At 51.2% G+C, this 16,950-nt stretch overlaps 1 protein-coding gene across 1 annotated transcript in view; it reads left to right on the forward strand.

Moving 5' to 3' along the window:
- LOC140195691 (sodium/potassium-transporting ATPase subunit alpha-2-like) overlaps positions 1-16,950 on the forward strand; it is a 74,368-nt gene that overhangs the window by 10,823 nt on the left and 46,595 nt on the right. Inside the window, exon 5 of the mRNA XM_072254403.1 lies at positions 468-581. Within this exon, the coding sequence (XP_072110504.1) occupies positions 468-581 (114 nt within the window). The remainder of the gene's footprint in view (positions 1-467; positions 582-16,950) is intronic.

Below are 16,950 nucleotides of genomic sequence, written 5' to 3' on the forward strand. Positions count from 1 at the left end.
CCCTAACTCCCCGTCCCAATTCCTGATGTCTGACCCTGGCCTAACATCCAATTATTAACTCAACTCCCCATCCCAATCCCTGACCTCTGACCCTGGCATAATGCCCTATCATTAACCTGACTGCCCGTCCCAATTCCTGACCTCTGACCCTGGCCTAACATCCAATTATTAACTCAACTCCCCATCCCAATCCCTGCCCTATGAAGTCATTTCATTTCTCTTCCTTGACACTCCCTCCTCACACAACCTCATTACTGCACCCAGTACCGCCCACCCCCCCCCCACAGTTGTCTTCATCTCTCAGATCTCCAGCTGTTGCCGAGGCATTTAGGAAGGAGCTGAGCATTCCTATCCCTGTATATGCAGCCCCTCACTGGAGCCCTGAGACCCCTCCCAGGACCTTGGCCCTCTCGTCCTCCCGTTCCTCCCCTCCAGTGATGGTACCCTCTGACTTGTTCTGCCCACAGCTGTACCTGGGCATCGTGCTGGCGGCCGTGGTGATGATCACTGGCTGTTTCTCCTACTACCAGGAGGCCAAGAGTTCTCGAATCATGGACTCCTTCAAGAGCATGGTGCCCCAGGTGGGTGGAGGGTTCTGAGAGAAGGGTGGGGGTTTCTGCGGGAAGGGTGGGGGGTTCTGAGAGACGGATTGGGGTTTCTGGGAGACGGGTTGGGGGGTTCTGAGGAAAGGGTGGGGGGTTCTGAGGGAAGGGTTGGGGGTTCTGAGAGATGGACGAGAGTTCTGAGAGATGGATGGGGGGTTCTGAAGGAGAGGTGGGAGGTTCTGGAGATGAATGGGGGTTTCTGAGGGATGGGTGGGGGGGTTCTGAGAGACAGGTGGGGGTTCTAGGAGAAGGGTGGGGGGTTTCTGAGAGATGGGTGGGAGGTTTCTGAGAGACGGGTGCGGGGGGTTCTGGGAGATGGATGGGGGGTCTGAGAGACGAGTGGGGGTTTCTGAGAGACGGGTGGGGGGTTTCTGAGAGAAGGGTGGGGGGGTTCTGAGAGAAGGGTGGGGGGCTCTAGGAGAAGGGTGGGAGGGGTCTGAGAGAAGGGTGGGGGGTTTCTGAGAGATGGGTGGGGGGTCTGAGAGGTGGATAGGGGTTTCTGGGAGACGGATGGGGGTTTCTGAGAGACGGGTGGGGGTTTCTGGGAGAAGGGTGAGGGTTTCTGAAAGATGGGTGGGGAGTTCTGGGAGAAGGGTGGGGGGTTTATGAGAGCAGGGTGGAGGTTTCTGGGAGAACTGTGGGGGGTTTCTGAGAGAAGGGTGGGGGGTTTCTGAGAGAAGGGTGGGGGGTTTCTGAGAGATGGGTGGGGGGTCTGAGAGGTGGATAGGGGTTTCTGGGAGACGGATGGGGGTTTCTGAGAGACGGGTGGGGGTTTCTGGGAGACGGATGGGGGTTTCTGAGAGACGGGTGGGGGTTTCTGAGAGATGGGTAGGGGTTTCTGGGAGAAGGGTGAGGGTTTCTGAAAGATGGGTGGGGAGTTCCGGGAGAAGGGTGGGGGGTTTATGAGAGCAGGGTGGAGGTTTCTGGGAGAACTGTGGGGGGTTTCTGAGAGAAGGGTGGGGGGTTTCTGAGAGAAGGGTGGGGGGTTTCTGAGAGATGGGTGGGGGGTCTGAGAGGTGGATAGGGGTTTCTGGGAGACGGATGGGGGTTTCTGAGAGACGGGTGGGGGTTTCTGAGAGACGGGTGGGGGTTTCTGGGAGAAGGGTGAGGGTTTCTGAAAGATGGGTGGGGAGTTCCGGGAGAAGGGTGGGGGGTTTATGAGAGCAGGGTGGAGGTTTCTGGGAGAACTGTGGGGGGTTTCTGAGAGATGGGTGGGGGGTTTCTGGGAGAAGGGTGGGGGGTTTCTGAGAGATGGGTGGGGGGTGTAAGAGATGGGTGGGGGGTTTCTGAGAGAAGGGTGGGGGTTTCTGGGAGATGAGTTGGGGGGTTTCTGAGATAGAAACATAGAAACTCTACAGCACAACACAGGCCCTTCGGCCCACAAAGCTGTGCCGAACATGCCCTTATCTTGGCGGGGGGGGGTGTGTTCTGAGAGAAGGGTAGGGGCTTTTGGGAGATGGGTGGGGTTTCTGGGAGATGGGTGGGGGGGGTTCTGAGAGACGGATGGGGTTTTTCTGAGAGACGGGTGGGGGGGTTCTAGGAGATGGGTGGGGGATCTGAGAGAAGGGTAGGGGATTTCTGAGAGATGGGTGTAGGGGGTTCTGGGAGATGGGTGGGGGGTCTGAGAGACGGATGGGGGTTTCTGAGAGACGGGTGGGGGGTTTCTGAGAGAAGGGTGGGGGGGTTCTGAGAGAAGGGTGGGGGGTTCTAGGAGAAGGGTGGGAGGGGTCTGAGAGAAAGGTGGGGGGTTTCTGAGAGATGGGTGGGGGGTCTGAGAGGTGGATAGGGGTTTCTGGGAGACGGGTGGGGGTTTCTGAGAGACGGGTGGGGGTTTCTGGGAGAAGGGTGAGGGTTTCTGAAAGATGGGTGGGGAGTTCTGGGAGAAGGGTGGGGGGTTTATGAGAGCAGGGTGGAGGTTTCTGGGAGAACTGTGGGGGGTTTCTGAGAGAAGGGTGGGGGGTTTCTGAGAGATGGGTGGGGGGTCTGAGAGGTGGATAGGGGTTTCTGGGAGACGGATGGGGGTTTCTGAGAGACGGGTGGGGGGTTTCTGGGAGAAGGGTGGGGGGTTTCTGAGAGCAGGGTGGAGGTTTCTGGGAGAACTGTGGGGGGTTTCTGAGAGATGGGTGGGGGGTTTCTGGGAGAAGGGTGGGGGGTTTCTGAGAGACGGGTGGGGGGTGTAAGAGATGGGTGGGGGGTTTCTGAGATAGAAACATAGAAACTCTACAGCACCACACAAGCCCTTCGGCCCACAAAGCTGTGCCGAACATGCCCTTATCTTGACGGGGGGGGGTGTGTTCTGAGAGAAGGGTAGGGGCTTTTGGGAGATGGGTGGGGTTTCTGGGAGATGGGTGGGGGGTCTGAGAGACGGATGGGGTTTTTCTGAGAGATGGGTGGGGGGGTTCTAGCAGAAGGGTGGGGGATCTGAGAGAAGGGTAGGGGATTTCTGAGAGACGGGTGTAGGGGGTTCTGGGAGATGGGTGGGGGGTCTGAGAGACGGATGGGGGTTTCTGAGAGACGGGTGGGGGGTTTCTGAGAGAAGGGTGGGGGGGTTCTGAGAGAAGGGTGGGGGGGTTCTAGGAGAAGGGTGGGAGGGGTCTGAGAGAAGGGTGGGGGGTTTCTGAGAGATGGGTGGGGGGTCTGAGAGGTGGATAGGGGTTTCTGGGAGACGGGTGGGGGTTTCTGAGAGACGGGTGGGGGTTTCTGGGAGAAGGGTGAGGGTTTCTGAAAGATTGGTGGGGAGTTCTGGGAGAAGGGTGGGGGGTTTATGAGAGCAGGGTGGAGGTTTCTGGAAGAACTGTGGGGGGTTTCTGAGAGATGGGTGGGGGGTTTCTGGGAGAAGGGTGGGGGGTTTCTGAGAGAAGGGTGGGGGTTTCTGGGAGATGGGTGGGGGGGTTCTAAGAGAAGGGTGGTAGGTTCTGGGGGATGGGTGGGGGGGTTTCTGGAAGATAGTTGGGGATTTTATGAGAGAAGGGTTGGGATTTCTGAGAGAAGGGTGGGGGTTTTCTGGGAGATGGGTGGGGTTTCTGAGAAAAGGGTGGGGAGGTTTCTGGGAGAAAGGTGAGGGATTCTGAGAGTTGGGTGGCATGGTTCTGTGAGATAGGTGGGGGAGTTCTGCGACAAGGGTGGGGGTGTTCTGAGAGATGGGTGGGAGGTTTCTGAGAGAAGAGTGGGAGGGTTCTGAGAAAAGGATGGGGGTGCTGGCAGATGGGTGGGGGGTTTTGGGGAGATGAGTGGCTTGTGAGAGGGTTGTATGACGGTGTGTGAGGGGGCTGTATGACGGTGTGTGAGAGGGTTGTATGACGATGTGTGAGAGGGCTGTATGACGGCGTGTGAGAGGGTTGTATGACGGCGTGTGAGAGGGTTGTATGACGGTGTGCGAGACGGTTGTATGACGGTGTGCGAGAGGGTTGTATGACGGCGTGTGAGGGGGCTGTATGACGGCGTGTGAGGGGGCTGTATGACGGTGTGTGAGAGGGTTGTATGATGGTGTGTGAGAGGGTTGTATGACGGTGTGTGAGAGGGCTGTATGATGACATGTGAGAGGGCTGTCGACAGCGTGTGAGAGGGTCGGATGACGGCGTGTGAGAGGGTCGGATGACGGCGTGTGAGAGGGTTTTATACGGCATGTGAGAGGGCTGTATGATGAAGTGTGAGAGGGTTGTATGACGGTGTGTGAGAGGGTTGTATGACGGTGTGTGAGAGGGTTGTATGATGACATGTGAGAGGGCTGTCGACAGCGTGTGAGAGGGTTGTATGATGACATGTGAGAGGGCTGTCGACAGCGTGTGAGAGGGTCGGATGACGGCGTGTGAGAGGGTCGGATGACGGCGTGTGAGAGGGTTTTATACGGCATGTGAGAGGGCTGTATGATGAAGTGTGAGAGAGTTGTATGACGGTGTGACTTTTGGAAGTGGGGCTTCTGAGTTTGGGTCTTGTGCAATGGGCAGGTGGGGCGAACGTTTGTGAGAGGGGTGGGGGTTGTGAGAGGTCCCACAGTAGGTGAGTTCGGGATTACAGCTTCAGTCAGGGTGAGTTTGGGGTCACAGCTTAGCAGTCAGGGTGAGTTCAGGGTCACCAATTAACAGTCAGGGGAAGTTTGGGGTCACAGATTGACATTCAAGGTAACTTTGGGGTCACTGATTGACAGGTAGGGCGAGTTCAGGGTCTCAAATTGACAATCAGGGTGAGTTCAGGGTCACCAATTAACAGTCAGGGTGAGTTCAGGGTCACAGATTGACATATAGGGAGAGTTCGGGGTCACAGATTCACATTCAGGGTGAGTTCAGGGTCATCGATTGACAGTCAGGGTGAGTTCAGGGTCACAGATTGACATTCAGGGTGAGTTCGGAGTCACCAATTGACAGTCAGGGTGAGTTTCGGGTCACAGGTGGACATTCAGGATGAGTTCAGGGTCACAGATTGACTGTCAGGGTGACTTCAGGGTCACAGATTGACATTCAGGGTGATTTCGGGGTCACAGATTGACAGGTAGGGTGAGTTCAGGGTTACAAATTGACAATCAGGGTGAGTTCAGGGTCACCAATTAACAGTCAGGGTGAGTTCAGGGTCACAGATTGATATTCAGGGTGAGTTCGGGATCACAGATTGCCAGTGTGAGTTCGGGGTCACAGGTTGACAGACAGGGTGAGTTCAGGGTCACAGATTGACAGTCAGGGTGAGTTCGGGGTCACCAATTAACAGTCAGGGTGAGTTCGAGGTCACAGATTCACAATGAGGGTGAGTTCAGGGGCCAAGGTTGACAGTCAGGGTGAGTTTGGGGTCACATAATGACATTCAGGGTAAATTCACGGTCACAGATTGACAGGTTGGGTGAGTTCAGGGTCACAGATTGACAGTCAGTGTGAGTTCGGGGTCACCAGGTGACAGTCAGGATGAATTCTGGGTCACAGACTGACATTCAGGGTGAGTTCAGGGTCACAGGTTCCCAATCGGGGTGAGTTTGGGGTCACAGATTGAAAATCAGGCTGAGTTTGGGGTCACAGATTGCCAGGGTGAGTTCAGGGTCAAAGGTTGACAGACAAAGTGAGTTTGGGGTCAGGAATTGACAGTCAGGGTGTATTCGGGGGCACAGAATGACAGTCAGGGTGAGTTCGGGGTCACAGATTTACATTCAGGGTGAGCTCGGGGTCACAGATTGACAGTCAGGGTGAGTTCGCGGTCACCAATTAACACTCAGGGTGAATTCAGGGTCACAGATAGACACTCAGGGTGAGCTCCGGGTCACGGATTGCCAGTCAGGGTTAATTGAGGGCACAGATTGACTTTCAGGGTGAGTTCGGGGTCACAGATTGATATTCAGGGAGAGTTCGGGGTCACAGATTGCCAGGGTGAGTTCAGGGTCACAGGTTGACTCTCAGGGTCACTTTGGGGTCACAAATTGACAATCGGGTAAGTTCAGGATCACAGATTGACAGTCAGTTTGAGTTCGGGGTCACAGATTAGCATTCAGGATGAGTTCGGGGTCTCAGGATGACATTCAGGGTTCATTCGGGGTCTCAATTAGACATTCAGTGTGAATTCGGGGTCACAGATTGACAGACAGTGTCAGTTCGGGGTAACCAAGTGACAGTCTGGGTGAATTCTGGGTCACAGACTGACATTCAGGGTGAGTTTGGGGTCACAGTTTGCCAGGGTGAGTTCGGGGTCAAAGGTTGACAGGGTGAATTTGGGGTCACAGATTAACAGTCGGGGTGAGTTCGGGGTCTCCAATTTACTTGGTCACCAATTAACAGTCAGGGTCGGTTCGGGGTCACAGGTTGACAGTCAATGTGCGTTCAGGGTCACTAATTGACAGTCAGGGTCAGTTTGGGGTCACAGATTGACAGTCAGGGTGAGTTCGGGGTCACAGGTTGACCTTCAGGGTGAGATTGGGGTAACAGATTAACAGTCAGGGTTAGTTCGGTGTCACAGGTTGACATTTAGGGTGAGTTCGCGGTCACAGATTGACAGTCAATGTGAGTTCGGGGTCACAGATTGACTGTCAGGGTGAGTTCGAGGTCACAGATTGACAGTCAATGTGAGTTCGGGGTCACAGATTGACTGTCAGGGTGAGTTCGAGGTCACAGATTGACATTTAGTGTGAATTCAGGGTCACGGATTGACATTCTGTGTGAATTCAGCGTCACAGGTTGACAGTCAGGGTGAGTTCGGGCTCACAGAATGACAGTCAGGGTCAGTTCGGGTTCTAGATTGATATTCAGGGTGAGTTTGGCGTCACAGATTGACATTCAGCGTGAGTTTGGGGTCACAGATTGACATTCAGTGTGAGTTCGAGTTCACCGAATGACAGTCAGGGTGAATTCTGGGTCACAGGTTGACAGTCAGGGTGAGTTTGAGGTCACCAATTGATAGTCAGGGTGAGTTCGGGGTCACAGATTAACAGGCTGAGTTCGAGGTCACAGATTGACAATCAGGGTGAATTCTGGGTCACAGATTGACAGTCAGGGTGAGTTTGAGGTCACCGATTGATATTCAGGGTGAGTTCGGGGTCACAGATTGACAGGCTGAGTTCGAGGTCACAGATTGACATTCAGGGTGAATTTAGAGTTACAGATTTACAGTCACAGTGAATTCAAGGTCACAGATTGAAATTCAGGGTGAGTTCTGGGTCACAGATTGACATTCAGGGTGAGATTGGTGTCACAGATTAGCAGTCAGGGTTAGTTCGGTGTCACAGGTTGATATTTATGGTGAATTCTGGGTCATGGATTGACATTCAGGGTGACTTTGAGGTCACAGATTGACAGTCAGGGTGAATTCAGGGAATCAGATCGTCAGTCTGTGTGAGTTCAGGGTCACAGATTGACAGTCAGGGTGAGTTTGGAGTTCAGATTGACAGTCAGGGTAAGTTCGAGGTCACCGATTGACAGCCAGGGTGAGTTTGGGATCGCAGATTGACCGTTAGGGTGGATTCGGGGTCACAGGTTGACATTCAGGGTGAGTCTTGGTCACAGATTAACACTCAGGGTTCATTCGGGGTCTCAGATAGACATTCAGTGTGAATTCGGGGTCACAGATTGACAGTCACGGTGAGTTCGGGGTCACAGATAGAAAGTCAGAGTGAGTTCAGGTTCACAGATTGACAGTGATGGTGAATTCAGGGTCACAGGTTGACATTCAGGGTGAGTTCAGGGTCACAGATTGAGAGTCACGGTGAGTTCGGTGTCACAGATTGACAGTCAGGGTGAGTTCAGGTTCACAGATTGACAGTGATGGTGAATTCAGGGTCACAGGTTGACATTCAGGGTGAGTTCGGGGTCACAGATTGGGAGTCACGGTGAGTTCGGTGTCACAGATTGAAAGTCAGGGTGAGTTCGAGGTCACAGTTTGACAAGTGGGGTGAGTTCGAGGACAAAACTTGACAGTCAGTGTGAGTTCGGGGTCATAGAGTGACAATTAGGGTGAGTTCGGGGTCACAGATTGAGATTCAGCGTGAGGTTGGGATCACAGATTAACAATCAGGGTTAGTTCACGGTCACAGGTTGACATACAGAGTGATTTCAGGGTCACGGATTGAAATTCAGTGTGAATTTGGCATCACAGGTTGACAGTCAGAGTGAGTACGGGGTCACAGATTGACAGTCAGGGTGAATTCTGGGTCACAGGTTGACAGTCAGGGTGAGTTTGAGGTCACAGAATGACAGGCTGAGTTCAAGGTCACAGATTGACATTCAGGGTTAATTTGGGGTTACAGATTTACAGTCACGGTGAATTCGGGGTCACAGATTGACAGACAGAGTGAGTTCAGGGTCACAGATTGACATTCAGGGTGAGGTTGGCATCACAGATTAACAGACAGGGTTAGTTCGGTGTCACAGGTTGACATTTATGGTGAATTCTGGGTCATGGATTGACATTCTGTGTGAATTCTGCATCACAGATTGACATTCAGGGTGACTTTGAGGTCACAGATAGACAGTCAGGTGAATTCAGGGAATCAGATTGTCAGTCTGTGTGAGTTCGGGGTCACAGATTGACAGTCAGGGTGAGTTTGGAGTTCAGGTTGACATTCAGGGTGAATTTGAGGTCACAGATTGACAGTCTGGGTGAATTTGGTGTCTCAGATTGTCAGTTTGGGTGAGTTCGGGGTCACAGAATGACAGTCAGGGTGAGTTTGGGGTCACCGATTGACATTCAGTGTGAGTTCAGGGTCACAAATTGACAGTGAGGGTGAGTTCGGAGTCAACGTTGACATTCAGGGTGAGTTTGGCGTCACAGATTGACAGTCAGGGTGAATTCGGCGTCACAGGTTGACATTCAGGTTGAGTTTGGGGTCACAGGTTGACATTCAGGATGAACTTGGGGTTACAGATTGACAGTCAGGGTGAGTTCAGGGTAACAGATTGATAGATCAGGTTAGTGCAGTGTCACAGATTGACAGTCAGGGTGAATTCGGGGTCACAGATTGACAGTCAGTGTGAGTACGGGGTCACAGATTGACAGTCAGGGTGAGTTCAGGGTCACAGATTGACCATGTGGGTGATTTTGGGGTCACAGATTAACATTCAGGGTGAGATTGGGGTCACAGATTAACAGAGAGGGTTAGTTCGGGGTCACAGAATGACATTCAGGGTGAATTCAGCGTAACATTATGACAGTCAGGGTTAGTTCAGGGTCACAGATTGACATTCAGTGTGAGTTAGGGGTCACCGATTGATATTCAGTGTGAGTTCGAGGACACCGATTGACAGTCAGTGTGAATTCGGGGTCACAGTTTGACAGCCACTCTGAGTTTGGGGTCACAGATTGACATTCAGGCTGAGTTCGAAGTCTCAGATTGACAGTCAGGGTGAATTCGGGGTGACAGATTTACAGTCAGGGTTAGTTGGGGGTCACAGGTTGACATTTAGTGTGAATTCAGGGTCACGGATTGACATTCTGTGTAAATTCGGTGTCACACGTTGACAGTCACAGTGAGTCGGGGTCACTGAATGACAGTCAGGGTCAGTTCGCGGTCTAGATTGACATTCAGGGTGAGTTTGAGGTCACAGATTGATAATGATGCTGAGTTCAGGGTCTAGGTTGACATTCAGGGTGAGTTTGGGGTCACAGATTGACAGTGAGGGTGAGTTCGGAGTCAAGTTTGACAGTCAGGGTTAGTTTGGGGTCACAGATTGACATTCAGTGCGAATTCGCGGTCACAGATTGACAGTCAGGGTGAGTTCGGGGTCACAGGTTGATAGTGATGCTGAGTTCAGGGTCTAGACTGACATTCAGGGTGAGTCCGGGGTCACAGATTGACAGTCAGGGTGATTTCGGGGTCACAGAATGACAGGCTGAGTTCAGGGTCACAGATTGACAGGTAACGTGAGTTCGGGGTCACAGATATACATTCAGGTTGAGTTCGGGGTCACAGGTTGACAGCGTGAGTTCGGGGTCACAGATTGACATTCAGGTTGAGTTTAGGGTCACAGGTTGACAGCGTGAGTTCGGGGTCACAGATTGACATTCAGGTTGAGTTTGGGGTCACAGGTTGACATTCAGGGTGAATTTGGGGTTCCAAATTGACAGTCAGGGTGAGTTCAGGGTCACAGATTGACATTCAGGGTGAGTTTGAGGTCACAGATTGACAAGTAGGGTGAGATCGAGGTCACACCTTGACAGTCAGGGTGAGTTCGGGGTCACAGATTGACAGTGAGGGTGAGTTCGGAGTCAAGTTTGACAGTCAGGGTTAGTTTGGGGTCACAGATTGACATTCGGTGCGAATTCGCGGTCACAGATTGACAGTCAGGGTGAGTTCGGGGTCACAGGTTGATAGTGATGCTGAGTTCAGGGTCTAGACTGACATTCAGGGTGAGTCCGGGGTCACAGATTAACAGTAAGGATGAGTCCGGGGTCACAGATTGACAGTCAGGGTGAGTTCAGGGTCACAGATTGACAGTCAGGGTGAGTTCGAGGTCACCGGTTGACGGTCAGGGTGAGTTCGGGTCACAGATTGACAGTCAGGGTTAGTTTGCGGTCAAATGTTGACATTTAGGGTAAATTCAGGGTCACAGGTTGACAGTCAGGGTGATTTCGGGGTCACAGAATGACAGGCTGAGTTCAGGGTCACAGATTGACAGGTAACGTGAGTTCGGGGTCACAGGTTGACAGCGTGAGTTCGGGGTCACAGATTGACATTCAGGTTGACTTCAGGGTCACAGGTTGACAGCGTGAGTTCGGGGTCACAGATTGACATTCAGGTTGAGTTTGGGGTCACAGGTTGACATTCAGGGTGAATTTGGGGTTCCAAATTGACAGTCAGGGTGAGTTCAGGGTCACAGATTGACATTCAGGGTGAGTTTGAGGTCACAGATTGACAAGTAGGGTGAGATCGAGGTCACACCTTGACAGTCAGGGTGAGTTCGGGGTCACAGATTGACAGTGAGGGTGAGTTCGGAGTCAAGTTTGACAGTCAGGGTTAGTTTGGGGTCACAGGTTGATAGTGATGCTGAGTTCAGGGTCTAGACTGACATTCAGGGTGAGTCCGGGGTCACAGATTAACAGTCAGGGTGAGTCCGGGGTCACAGATTGACAGTCAGGGTGAGTTCGAGGTCACAGATTGACAGTCAGAGTGAGTTCAGGGTCACAGATTGACAGTCAGGGTGAGTTCGAGGTCACCGATTGACGGTCAGGGTGAGTTCGGGGTCACAGATTGACAGGCACTGTGAGTTTGGGGTCACAGATTGACAGTCAGGGTTAGTTTGCGGTCAAATGTTGACATTTAGGGTAAATTCAGGGTCACAGGTTGACAGTCAGGGTGATTTCGGGGTCACAGAATGACAGGCTGAGTTCAGGGTCACAGATTGACAGGTAACGTGAGTTCGGGGTCACAGATTGACATTCAGGTTGAGTTCGGGGTCACAGGTTGACAGCGTGAGTTCGGGGTCACAGATTGACATTCAGGTTGAGTTCGGGGTCACAGGTTGACAGCGTGAGTTTGGGGTCACAGATTGACATTCAGGTTGAGTTTGGGGTCACAGGTTGGCATTCAGGGTGAATTTGGGGTTCCAAATTGACAGTCAGGGTGAGTTCAGGGTCACAGATTGACATTCAGGGTGAGTTTGAGGTCACAGATTGACAAGTAGGGTGAGATCGAGGTCACACCTTGACAGTCAGGGTGAGTTCGGGGTCACAGATTCTCATTCAGGGTGAGGTTGGGGTCACAGATTAACAGTCAGTGTTAGTTTGGGGTCACAGGTTGACATTTTGGGTGAATTCTGGATCACGGATTGACATTCTGTGTAAATTCTGCGTCACAGGTTGACAGTCAGTGTGAGTTTAGGCTCACAGAATGACAGACAGGGTCAGTTTGGGGTCCAGTTTCACATTCAGGGTGAGTTTGAGATCAGAGATTGACAGTCAGGGTGAATTTGGGGTCGCAGTTTGTTGGTCAGACTGAGTTCGGGGTCACCGATTGACAGTCAGGGTGAGTTCGGGGTCACCGATTGACAGTGAGGGTGAGTTCGGAGTCACATTTGACATCCAGGGTGAGTTTGGGGTCACAGATTGACATTAAGGGTGAGTTTGGGGTCACAGATTGACAGTGAGGGTGAGTTCGGAGTCAAGGTTGACATTGTGGGTTAGTTCGGGGTCACAGAATGACATTCAGGGTGAATTCGGCGTCTCAGTATCGTAGTCAGGGTGAGTTTCCACGTCACAGATTGACAGTCAGGGTTAGTTTGCGGTCACAGATTGACAGTGAGCGTGAATTTGGGGTCAAAGGTTGACATTCAGGGTGAGATTGGGCTCAGAGATTAACATTCAGGTTGAGTTCGGTGTCACAGATTGACAGTCCTGTTGAATTCGGGGTCACAGATTGACAGTCAGGGTGAGTTCGGGGTCACAAATTGATAGTGTGAGTACGGGGTCACAGATTGACAGTCAGGGTGAGTTCAGGGTCACAGTTTGACCGTAAGGGTGATTTTAGGGTCACAGATTGACAGTCAGGGTTAGTTCGGGGTCACAGAATGACATTCAGTGTCAATTCGCAGTCACTCATTTACAGTTGGTTCAGTTCGGGGTCACAGATTGACATTCAATGTTAGTTCAGGGTCACAGATTGACATTCAGTGTGAGTTCGACAACACCAAATGACAGTCAGGGTGAGTTCGAAGTCACAGATTGACAGTCAGGGTGAATTCGGTGTGACAGATTTACAGTCACGGTGAATTCGGGGTCACAGATTGACATTCAGGGTGAGGTTGTGGTCACAGGTCAACAGTCAGGGTTTGTTCAGGGTCACAGGTTGACATTTAGTGTGAATACAGTGTCACGGATTGCCATTCAGCATGAGTTTGGGGTCACAGATTGACAGTCAAAGTGAGTTCGGGGTCATAGATAGACATTCAGGTTGAGTTTGGGGTCACAGGTTGACATTCAGGGTGAACTTGGGGTTACAGATTGACAGTCAGGGTGAGATCAGGGTAACAGATTGACAGTCTGGGTGAGTTCGAAGTCACAGCTTGACTGTCAGGGTGAATTCAGGGTTACAGATTGACAGTCAGGGTGAGTTCAGGGTCACAGATTGACCATGAGGGTGATTTCGGGGTCACAGATTAACAGAAAGGGTTAGTTCGGGGTGACAGAATGACATTCAGGGTGAATTCAGCGTAACATTATGACAGTCAGGGTTAGTTCAAGGTCACAGATTGACATTCAGTGTGAGTTTGGGGTCACCGATTGATATTCAGTGTGAGTTCGAGGACACTGATTGACAGTCAGTGTGAATTCGGGATCACAGATTGACAGTGTGGGTGAGTTTGGAGTCAAGTTTACCATTCAGGGGCAGTTTGGTGTCACAGATTGACAGTCAGGTTGAGTTCGGGGTCACAGATTGACAGTCAGGGTGAATTCCAGTCACAGATTGTCATTCAGGGTGAATTCGAGGTGACAGATTGACAGCCACGGTGAGTTCGGGGTCACAGATTGACATTCAATGTTAGTTCAGGGTCACAGATTGACATTCAGTGTGAGTTTGAGGACACCGAATGACAGTCAGGGCGAGTTCGAAGTCACAGATTGACAATCTGTGTGAATTCAGGATCACAGATTGACAGTCACGGTGAATTTGGGTCACAGAATGACATTCAGGGTGAGGTTGGGGTCACAGGTCAACAGTCAGGGTTTGTTCAGGGTCACGGACTGGCATCCTGTGTGAATTCCGCGTCACAGGTTGACAGTCAGGGTGAGTTTGGGTCACAGAATGACATTCAGGGTGAGTTCGGGGTCACAGATTAACAGTAAGGGTTAGTTCGGGGTCACCGATTGACATTCTGTGTGAGTTCGAGGTCACTGATTAACAGGCTGAGTTCGGGGTCACAGATTGACAGTCATGGTGAGTTCGGGGTCACCGATTGACATTCAGCATGAGTTCGGGGTCACAGATTGACATTCAGGTTGAGTTTGGGGTCACAGGTAGACATTCAGGGTGAACTTGGGGTTACAGATTGACAGTCAGGGTGAGATCAGGGTAACAGATTGACAGTCTGGGTGAGTTCGAAGTCACAGCTTGACAGTCAGGGTGATTTCGGGGTCACAGATTAACAGAAAGGGTTAGTTCAGGGTCACAGATTGACATTCAGTGTGAGTTTGGGGTCACCGATTGATATTCAGTGTGAGTTCGAGGACACTGATTGACAGTCAGTGTGAATTCGGGGTCACAGATTGACAGTCACTCTGAGTTTGGGGTCATAGATTGACATTCAGGCTGAGTTCGAAATCTGAGATTGATAGTCACGGTGAATTCGGGGTCACAGATTGACATTCAGGGTGAGGTTGTGGTCACAGGTCAACAGTCAGGGTTTGTTCAGGGTCACAGGTTGACATTTAGTGTGAATACAGTGTCACGGATTGCCATTCAGCATGAGTTTGGGGTCACAGATTGACAGTCAAAGTGAGTTCGGGGTCATAGATAGACATTCAGGTTGAGTTTGGGGTCACAGGTTGACATTCAGGGTGAACTTGGGGTTACAGATTGACAGTCTGGGTGAGTTCGAGGTCACAGATTGACAGTCTGGGTGAGTTCAAGGTCACAGCTTGACAGTCAGGGTGAATTCCGGGTCACAGAGTCACATTCAGAGTGAGGGTGGGGTCATAGATTAACAGTTAGTGTTAGTTTGGGGTCACAGGTTGAGATTTTGAGTGAATTCTGGATCACGGATTGACATTCTGTGTAAATTCTGCATCACAGGTTGACATCAGTGTGAGTTTAGGCTCACAGAATGACAGTCAGGGTCATTTTGGGGTCCAGATTCACATTCAGGGTGAGTTTGAGATCACAGATTGACAGTCAGTGTGAATTCAGGGTCACAGATTGACAGTTACTGTGAGTTTGGGGTCACAGATTGACATTCAGGCTGAGTTCGAAGTATCAGATTGACAGTCAGGGTGAATTCGGTGTGACAGATTTACAGTCACGGTGAATTCGAGGTCACAGATTGACATTCAGGGTGAGGTTGGGGTCACAGGTCAACAGTCAGGGTTTGTTCAGGGTCACAGGTTGACATTTAGTGTGAATACAGGGTCACGGATTGCCATACTGTGTGAATTCCGCGTCACAGGTTGACAGTCAGGGTGAGTTTGGGTCACAGAATGACATTCAGGGTGAGTTCAGTGTCACAGATTAACAGTAAGGGTTAGTTCGCGGTCACCGATTGACATTCTGTGTGAGTTCGAGGTCACTGATTGACAGGCTGAGTTCGGGGTCAGAGATTAACAGTCACAGTGAGTTCGGGGTCACCGATTGACATTCAGCATCAGTTCGGGGTCACAGATTGACAGTCAAAGTGAGTTCGGGGTCAGAGATTGACATTCAGGTTGAGTTTGGGGCACAGGTTGACATTCAGGGTGAACTTGGGGTTACAGATTGACAGTCAGGGTGAGTTCAGGGTAACAGATTGACAGTCTGGGTGAGTTCGAAGTCAGAACTTGACAGTCAGGGTGAATTCGGGGTTACAGATTTACAGTCAGGGTTAGTTGAGGGTCACAGGTTGACATTTAGTGTGAATTCAGGGTCACGGATTGACATTCTGTGTAAATTCGGCGTCACAGGTTGACAGTCACGGTGAGTCGGGGTCACTGAATGACAGTCAGGGTCAGTTCGCGGTCTAGATTGACATTCAGGGTGAGTTTGAGGTCACAGATTGATAGTGATGCTGAGTTCGGGATCTAGGTTGACATTCAGGGTGAGTTTGGGGTCACAGATTGACAGTGAGGGTGAGTTTGAGGTCACAGATTGACAGTCAGGGTGAGTTTGGAGTCAAGGTTGACATTGTGCGTGAGTTTGGGGTCACAGATTAATAGTAAGGGTTAGTTCAGGGTCACAGAATGACATTCAGAGTGAATTCGGCGTCTCAGTTTGGCAGTCAGGGTGAGTTCCACGTCACAGATTGACTGTCAGGGTTAGTTCCACGTCACAGATTGACAGTGAGCATGAATTTGGGGTCAAAGGTTGACATTCAGGGTGAGATTGGGGTCAGAGATTGACATTCAGATTGACAGTCCTGCTGATCTCGGGGTCACAGATTGACAGTCAGTGTTATTTCGGGGTCACAAATTGACAGTTGGGGTGAGTAAGGGGTCACAGATTCACAGTCAGGGTGAGTTCAGGGTCACAGATTGACCGTGAGGATGATTTCGGGGTCACAGATTGACAGTCAGGGTTAGTTTGGGGTCACAGAATGACATTCAGTGTGAGTTAGGGGTCACAGATTGACATTCAGGGTGAATTCGGGGTCACAGATTAACAGTAAGGGTTAGCTCGCGGTCACCGATTGACATTCTGTGTGATTTCGAGGTCACTGATTGACAGGCTGAGTTCGGGGTCTCAGATTGACAGTCACGGTGAGTTCGGGGTCACCGATTGACATTCAGCGTGAGTTCGGGGTCACAGATTGACAGTCAAAGTGAGTTCGGAGTCAGAGATTGACATTCAGGTTGAGTTTGGGGTCACAGGTTGACATTCAGGCTGAACTTGGGGTTACAGATTGACAGTCAGGGTGAGTTCAGGGTCACAGATTGACAGTCTGGGTGAGTTCGAGGTCACAGCTTGACAGTCAGGGTGAATTCGGGGTTGCAGACTGACAGTCAGGGTGAGTTCAGTGTCACAGATTACAGTCAGGGTGAGTTCGATGTCATAGATTGACAAGTGGGGTGAGTTCGAGGTCACAGCTTGACACCAGGGTGAGTTCGGGGTCACAGATTCTCATTCAGGGTGAGGTTGGGGTCACAGATTAACCGTCAGTGTTAGTCTGGGGTCACAGGTTGACATTTTGGGTGAATTCTGGGTCACGGATTGACATTCTGTGTAAATTCTGCGTCACAGGTTGACAGTCAGTGTGAGTCT

The sequence above is a fragment of the Mobula birostris genome, chromosome 3 (assembly GCF_030028105.1).
Source record: "Mobula birostris isolate sMobBir1 chromosome 3, sMobBir1.hap1, whole genome shotgun sequence".
Classification (NCBI taxonomy): domain Eukaryota; kingdom Metazoa; phylum Chordata; class Chondrichthyes; order Myliobatiformes; family Myliobatidae; genus Mobula; species Mobula birostris.